Source organism: Crocodylus porosus, unplaced genomic scaffold, assembly GCF_001723895.1.
Source record: "Crocodylus porosus isolate Cpor-Errol unplaced genomic scaffold, CroPor_comp1, whole genome shotgun sequence".
Classification (NCBI taxonomy): Eukaryota; Metazoa; Chordata; order Crocodylia; family Crocodylidae; genus Crocodylus; species Crocodylus porosus.
In genome coordinates, this window is record NW_017728886.1 from 185,149,736 (window position 1) to 185,157,944 (window position 8,209).

The 8,209-nt window shown below is 43.1% G+C and overlaps 1 protein-coding gene across 2 annotated transcripts in view; it reads right to left on the bottom strand.

The window, feature by feature from the left end:
* Positions 1-8,128, bottom strand: part of NDC80 (NDC80, kinetochore complex component) — a 28,769-nt gene extending 20,641 nt beyond the window's left edge. Inside the window, exons 1-4 of one of the 2 annotated variants that reach the window (XM_019546681.1) lie at positions 8,030-8,128; positions 2,660-2,767; positions 1,947-2,033; positions 44-167 (exon numbers count right to left, since the gene is read on the bottom strand). In XM_019546681.1, coding sequence (XP_019402226.1) covers positions 44-167; positions 1,947-2,033; positions 2,660-2,757 — 309 coding nt within the window. In that variant the 5' untranslated portion in view covers positions 2,758-2,767; positions 8,030-8,128. Of the gene's footprint in view, positions 1-43; positions 168-1,946; positions 2,034-2,659; positions 2,768-7,757; positions 7,842-8,029 lie in introns of those variants that run through there. The other variant, XM_019546693.1, reaches the window with a different exon arrangement.
* Positions 8,129-8,209: the final 81 nt, after the last annotated feature.

Below are 8,209 nucleotides of genomic sequence, written 5' to 3' on the forward strand. Positions count from 1 at the left end.
CATTTGGATTCAAAGCAAACATTTAAAGAAAATGGTAAAATACCTCACAGAGCTGTCTGATACACTGCTGGACAAATGCTTTGTCATGAAGTGGCCTAGGATCCTTGATCTTTTCTGTACCAAACACACCAAACTGACTGTTACGTGATCCTCCAGGACCACTTGTTCTAGTGTGGGGGGGAAAAAAAGGCAAATTGTTATGATAAATCTGGAGGATCCATCCATGTAGAACTAATGAACTCTGCTTAAGTCTCAATTCTTACCTCATGTTCTTTTGCTAAAGAGATGGAGGGGGGGGCAGAGTATCCGTCTTCAAATAGAATAGCTATTAAAGTATATAAACATTCAAATAAATCATGCCTGTACAGAGCTTCAGGATGACTGTATCTTGGCTGAAGCCAGTGTTCTCCAACTACTCAAAGAGCTGTCATTTTAAGGGATGGAATCAATAGTCCTGAAAGGGCTACAAAATGACTCCCAGGGCATTGTGTGTATATGCCTGATGTATGTTTACCAAAACAACTGCTATACTTCCAACTCAGCCAAGGACAAAGGACATGCAGGGGTCAGAGAAATGCTTCAAAAACACCCTGAAGGCAAACATTAAGAAAAGTGGCATTAACACCGCAAATTAGGAAAAATTAGCTTGGGACAGGATTACAAGGAAATGGCTTGAGAGAAGGTTCATCTTACTTTGAGGAAAATCATCTCACCCTAGAGACAGAAAAACAACATAAGCAGAAGGAAAGGAAACAAGATCAAGAAATCTGTGGCAGGGGGTCAGCTAGATGATCTGTTCAGATCTCTCCTGATCCTAGCTACTATGAAACTTTGTGGTCCAACCCTCCCTTTAACTACCACCTGTGGCATTTGCCAAAGAGGCTGCGGCTCTAGGATTGGTATTCTTGGCCATCAACGGGCTAATTTACAGCCCTTCACTTGACTTGTGGGAATGATCAGCCTCGATCGTGAGGGATCACCACCTGTAAGTGCTGAGTTGAGATAAAAACTTAGGTTTCCTGAGTGAGAGGGGACCTGTCAAAGCTGAAGGACCCCAATTATTGATGTCAGACAGTATTTCATGTTTCAGAAAAGCTATTTGTTAGGGAAGAACGGTTCAGCAAAGCATATCTGGAATTCTGAAAAAACTGGGACTTTGGTCAGTTCTCTCTCACTGCATTCTTTGGTAGGGAATGGTATTATACATGGCTCTCGTTTCACATAGATATTTCACATGCTGTTTAAAGTGAAGAGTTATTTTTGTTTTTTAAGCAATCCTTTTGCAAAGTATGCACATTATTGCACAAGAATGGAACTCTGGGAAAGAACTACTGGGTGGTCAAGAAGAATGTCAGCAATGGTTTTGGGGGCCCAAGACTTCCTGTAGGGGTAACACACTTTCTGTGTGATGGGGAGGTAGAACCAGAGATGACAGTGACCCCTGCAGCAGCAATGGGGGGGGAAAAAAAAGGGAAGCAGCACTGGGACAAGCCCAGAGGCTGCCAGTTGGACAGCCCTGCTTTAGCTTATTTCTCTGGGTCTTCCAAATGACCAGTCAAAAAAAAACAAAAAACCAAAAAAATCTATCTGAGGCCAGTGTGCAGTCAGTCCATTAAGAAGAGTTTTCCTACTGACTCTCTTGTTACTGTACTTCTTATAAGGCAGAATAAGTCTACCTGAGAAGCTGCCAAATTCTGCACTGCTGAATACTTGTGAGGGGAAGGACAGACTGCTTAAATTGCTCCTGCTCTACAGCTGCATCAGGCTATTGATCAGGAAACCAAGAAAAGGCAAGGACATTGATCACAACCTGTAGATCCTTACATGCTGCCCCAAACCCATTCATTCCCAGTAGATGCAACTCTCTAGGGGAAAAATGGATCACAGGAATCTTTGAAGAGTCATAAGTATTATGTGATAGCACAGAATCTTCAAGTTAGCCATACCTTTTCCCAAAAAAGCTGACTTTTCTTTCTGAGGTACCAGATGCAGGCTTGCTCAAGCTTAACTTCCCAAAGGTTGTTCTGTCTTGCCTGGAAAAAAATATATGTTTTTATAAATTTCTTGCAGTTCAATTATTTCATCTCTTGGCTCACTTAAGAAAACAACACATACTGAAAATAAGCAGCAAGTTCAACTATTAGAATTAATTTATTGGCAATATTAACTAGTTGAAGACTGTCAGATGTACAAAACACTTTTGTCAAATGATTTTATGAGCACCGATACAAAAGAGAGGTCAACTGTGAGCACTTAACATTTTTAGATCTCAAAGTTATTATGCATCGACTATACTGCATACATATGCACACAGTCTAAATCAGCATATTAAAGTTAATCCCATGGTGCAAATAATAGTTTAAGGGACAAATCCTGCAGAGACCTGAATACATATCTAATGCAAAAGTCAGAAAGTCAAAGTTCATCTTGACCTCAGTGGTGAGTGGGGTTAAAAGAACAAGTTTCTATAACCAGTGACATAGAAGGGAGTCATTAGGTTTGACTACCTTGACTAGGTACATTTGTACTAGGTTAATGGGTACCAGTTCAAAGCTGAGTCCAGACTCACACATCTGGATCCGGGCCTTTGCTCTTCTCCTACCTAGATACACCCAACTTTATGGAAATCCATTCTGAATGACACAATTGTAACACTTACCTTTGAGGTGTTTGTAACATCCTATTGGAATCTTGAACTCTCAAGGGCATTGCTGACTGCCGACCGCTGCCACCACTGGTACTCGAGCTCCGCCTCATTGTGATTAAACTATGAATCACAGTACATTGGTTTTAGAGAAATATTTACAGCAGAGGTGACTGGCCTAGAGCCTGCATGCCACAGATGGCATGGGCAGTCTGTGTGTGGCATAAGGCAGATTGGAGAGGGGATGGCAGCACACCCACAGATACGGCAAGAAGCAGAAAGCAAGGCAAAAGACTACACAGAGGCAGGGGATAGGAGTGGCACTTGAGGCAAGTATGGAGCCAATTTGTGGCATACGTGCCAAAAAGGTTGCTTCTCACTGATTTATAGGATCAAGGAAAGCATTCCTTTTATAACAGCGTAACTGTTTCGTGAAAGCGCTGGGCTGAACTACAGGAGGCTAGAATAGCAATCTAATGGCACATTCATTTCCTCCTTTAAAATAATAAAATTAATTGATTTAGCTATTGTGGTCCTGAAGTACACCTTCCAGATGTGATCTGCGAACTCAGGTAAGACCACACACACACAAAGAAGGAGAGTGTTACTAAAGGGCAATCCCCAGCCATTTCTTTAAGTGTTCACCAAGTGCAAAGCTCATTAACAGCAACACTAACATTAAATGAACTGTTTCGCAGGTAATCATTTCAGAAAAAGCACCTCACCTTCATGACAACTCTACCAGTTCAGTTAATTTTATACATTCATTGGGATAGATATAGCAGTAGTCTAGTTCCTAGAACTCTAGTAACAATCCCTGGGAGGGACAAGACTCCTGAAGTGCTCACCTACCCTATGGAGTCACAGAGCATGTTATCTAGATGGCCTTCCTAGAGGACCTTTGTGGCCTTACGTAGGCAGAGACAGATTTGGGACGGAAAAAAATTTCCCTAGCGCTTTATTTTTCCATTTCTAAAAATTCATTAGTAACAATGAATGGATGCCAATATAATATTAGGCAGGCTTGGTAACTTCAAAGTTGTAATTAATGTTTTTCCAGGTTATTATGCCTAGGAAGTATGTGAGAGTACATATACATTTTATTGATTTGCAAACAGCAGGGTAAATACACTCACATAATAATCCAAACTGAAAATCAACTTATGAATTCACCTAACCGGATGTGCAGGTCAAATCAAAACAAAAGCTAAAATTCTCATTTCATCTCAGACTACAAATGAAAGCAAAACCAAAAACTAAAACGGTGATTAAATTTGTTTCACTTTCAGTACAGCAAACACACAGAGCAGTATCATTTCTTTTCTTGAGCTGGGGAAACTGGAAGTGTTTGCATAAAATCTGTTAGCTTTTTTAGGCATAACAATAATTTAAAAAATTACATAATAGATAAATAATTAACCATTTCAAATCAGCAGAGTGAACGTAGTCCGATAGCCAGACTATACTTCCCTTTGGCTCTGCAGTCCCCAGGCAACTGAGCAGCAAGTTGAGCAGCAGAGTGTTCTTTCTGGCAGGGAGTGGGGAAGCAAGCTCCCTGTCACTTCTTCTGATGCATGAGGCCAGACTAGAATAGGCTAAAATAAAGATCTTTCCCCCCTTTTGTTGCAGGAATTTGGAAGATCAAGAAAAAGCAGATGAGACATTAGCTCAAGCTATATTTGCAAGTGGTACATCTTTTTCCATAACTGAAAAAATCAATACAGGAAGCAACATTACAAACTAATTCGGCCATCAGAAAAGTTACTGTCATGCTATCGTTTATCACTTTCACTTTTGAATATTATGTTAGCAACACTTAAGCCAATATTCCTGAAAGCAATTACTACCAAATTGTCTCCTTATACAAGTGAATACATAGCCAAATTACTGAGTGAAGAGACTGAAAGTGCAGGTCCCTCCAAGGTACAAGCCCAGTAACATGAAAGCTGCATGGCAAATATTAAAGGCGGGAATGGAGGGATGCCAGATAACAAAATATGCCAGTTAATTGAGCGACCCAGGCTGCCGCTTCTTCCTCTGCATCTGGGGCATCCCGCTGCTTTTCCTGCTGCATCACTGCCTCTCCTGTGGGCCCTGTGAGACAGGGAGGCAGGGCCCCGCGCAGCCTGTTATGCCCCTGGGCCACGGGGGCTCAGCAGTGAAGGCTGCTTTGACCCGGGCCATGGGGGCTCAGAGAAACTAGAAGTACCATGGTGGGCACTTCCAGTTTCATTTCATTTCACAAGCTGGCATGCCAGTTAATTGAGCATGCCGGCTAACAGAACTTACTGTATTTGGCTGGCTTGCACATGGGCAGAATCTTCTGGCAAAGACATAGTAAATGTGAATACAATGAAGACAATATTGGCAAGCTGCAAAGCAATTGTGAAGGTATTCAACAATCATCATTTTGTTGCTAATCAGACCAAAGAAATTAAGAAAGAAAGAAAGAAAGAAAGAAAGAAAGAAAGAAAGAAAGAAAGAAAGAGAGGAAGGGGAAGGAAAGTGCATTTTTATTGCCAGTAGAAACTAGACGGGGCTTGGCTACAAAGTGTTTAGTGTACATAGTTTGCTGCACACAAAGAACTGTTTGTAGTGTCCTTCAATAGATGACATAGTACCCCAGATTATTCCCGTGAACATTTGGAAGCAGATTCTTGCTAATGATGTGTTCTGGGTTTGAATTCAAGGAGCATTCAATTTGCTACTACCACTTTCAGTGGCTATCAAGAAACTTGAGGGAGATACACCAAGCCTTTCAATTATTCCAGAGATATTCAGACAACCGAATGAAAATCTAACTGAGCTTTTGCCTCCTTTATCTCTGTCCAAAATAGTAGTAAAACAAATGTTTACTAAGAAATCTGAGTTTTGCTCTTATCCAGGTCATCTGTCAGCAAACCTTCTGGATGCTCAACACAGAGGACAACATTTATCAGAAGATGAATTATCTACCGCTCTGAATACAATTATGAAAGTAGCTATAAATGTCCCCAACATAGATGAAACAGCCGTGATGACAGACATTGCCAAGCACCGTGCAAAAGAAAAAACTTTGGAGCAAATACATCTTTTGGTGCACAGCAGAGAATATTTCTCCTCTCACATGGTAGAAGGGATACTGTAACACTTGACTGTTGCCCAGGATTGCTCTAAGGATCTTAAGCATTCCACCAACAGCAGCTTCTTGTGAACAAAACTTTAAGGCTTTCAGCTCAACCAGAATAAAAAAAGAACAGACTAACAAATGAACATGCTGCTAAGCCCATTTTTATTTCTCAGCATCTCTTGCTTCTGAAGAATCAGTCAGAAGCACAATTAGTGACAAAGAACCATACTTTAGCAAAAGAGAATGTGGTTCAAGTAGATCTGTATTAGATTTGTCTCAATTTGATTCTGAAATGGAACTAATAAGTAATGCAAGTGATTCTACAGATAGTGACAGTGAAACTGGAAGTGCCACAATGGCCTCAGTGGAAGAGAGTTAAGCTGTAGTTGTCCACTCACCTGCTTCAACAGAGTTTATCATGCACAGTTCTTTGGGTGTTCTAAAATTAATGTGTCAACAGCTTTCAGTGCCTTTGGGTTTTTTTCTTGAATTTAAACAAACACTGTAATGAAAGTATATGTTATTGTGCATTGTCTTTACAAGTATTCCAATAAAAATAATTTCTTTCCACATAAAGCTTTGAATTTGTTTGAACATAACATTTAAACCATAGTAAGTGTGCTGTATGTAATTTTTTTCCTAATCAAATATTTCAGTTCAAATACTTGGGACATAAAATTAACACAAAGGTACTATAGTTTTGTTTACTAAATACAAGTCAAATAAACATGCTAAGTTAGACCTTGCTTTATTTAGGGCACTGGAAAACTTTCCAATTCAAAATTTTCCAGAAACCCACATCTCTGGGCAGAGATTTGGAGAGTAGAACTTCAGCATGCATTAATTAAGGTGTTTGCAGAGACCAATAAAGTAGATGCTGAAATCTGACAACGTATTGAACTGCATCTATTGTAGCATTTCAGTGGAGTAGCTTACTTCACTGAGGATAATCTCAGAAACTGCCCAGGTGAGAACGAGTGAGGCTCAGCCTCATATGAAGCATTGTAGGGATAACCATGGGAGGCAAGGGGAGTACAGCCAGGATAAGCCAGGACAGACTGGGTCTGTGTTACACTGTATGTGTCCGGGCCTTGCAGCCAGGAGTTGCATGCTGCAGCTGAGACGGGACAGGCAGGGCTGGCTCCCCGCCTGCCACCCCCCCCATAACGCCACATGCTACCACAGCCTACCCCCCCACACCATCCTACATACCCCACCATAGCCACACACACACACACACACTAACACCCTTCCATCCCCCCACCATACTCCCAAACACACCCACACCCTCTCATACCCACATCCTCCCCCACCCCCCTTACCCCATCCCTCCAAACCCCATCCCACACTTCCCTACCCCAACCATATACCCCACTCCCTGTCCTTCCTCACATAACACATTCAGCATACCCACACCCCACACCCACTCCCCAACCATACTACCCCCATATACACCCCCGGCACAATATACAAGAGAAATAGTGTAATTTGAGCTATTACACAATCGCCTCTAGATATGCTGCTCAAACCATAAATCAAGGCAAAAATTTTTTTAAAATAAAAAATAAATAATGTATGATTTGGCTTTTTTCCAGTTTCAAGATAGCAATTCCCCCCCCGAAGTACTTCTGGGGCAAGAGAAGGGACTTCTGGTCCCAAGACAGTGACCAGGAGGTGGAGCACCTGCCAGGGGGCAGGGTGGCCCATACAGCTCTCGGGAACTCATTAAGCATCCCTCCAGCTGAAATAGTTGCCCACCCTCAGTCTAGCACCTTCCTCTTTCAAGCCCCCTGCGGGTAGTTAAAGGCTGCTATTAAATCCGCTCTCAGTCTTCTCTTCTCTAGACTATGTGAACCCAGTTGCCTCAGACTGTCCTCACAAGTCATGCCCTCCAGCCCCAGAACCATTTTTGTTGCTCTCCGCTGGTCTCTCTCCAATTTGTCCACATCCTTTCTACAGGGGGGAAGGGAGAAACTGGGCACAGTGCTCCAGATGTGGCCTCACCAGTGCCGAGTAGAGGGGAAGAGTCACTTCCCTGGCCCTGCTGACAGCGCTCTACCAGTGCAGCCTAGGACGTCATTGGCCTTTTCGGAGGAGGGCACCGAGACACTGGCTCAGGCTGCAGAACCTCCGCCCTCGAAGGCTTTAAACCCCGGCCACACAAAGCCTCGGCCACACAGAGCCCCAACCTTCCTTTTCTAGGGTCCTAGGACAGGGCGGGACGTGCGGCCCCGGAAGACGTCCCCAAACCCCTCCCGTAACCCGCCCCCACTCACCTGCGGACCGTTGCCGCCGTCGCCTTAACAAATTTCAAATCCACCCGCCGCTGTGCCTGACGTCACGAGTAGGCAGGCGCGAGGCAGCGCAGCTCAGCTCAACGGTGGCTCCCGCCTTCCAGCCCTGCGGTGTTTCATTGGATGTAATTTCTTGACGGACGGGTTGGCGTCCAACCGCCG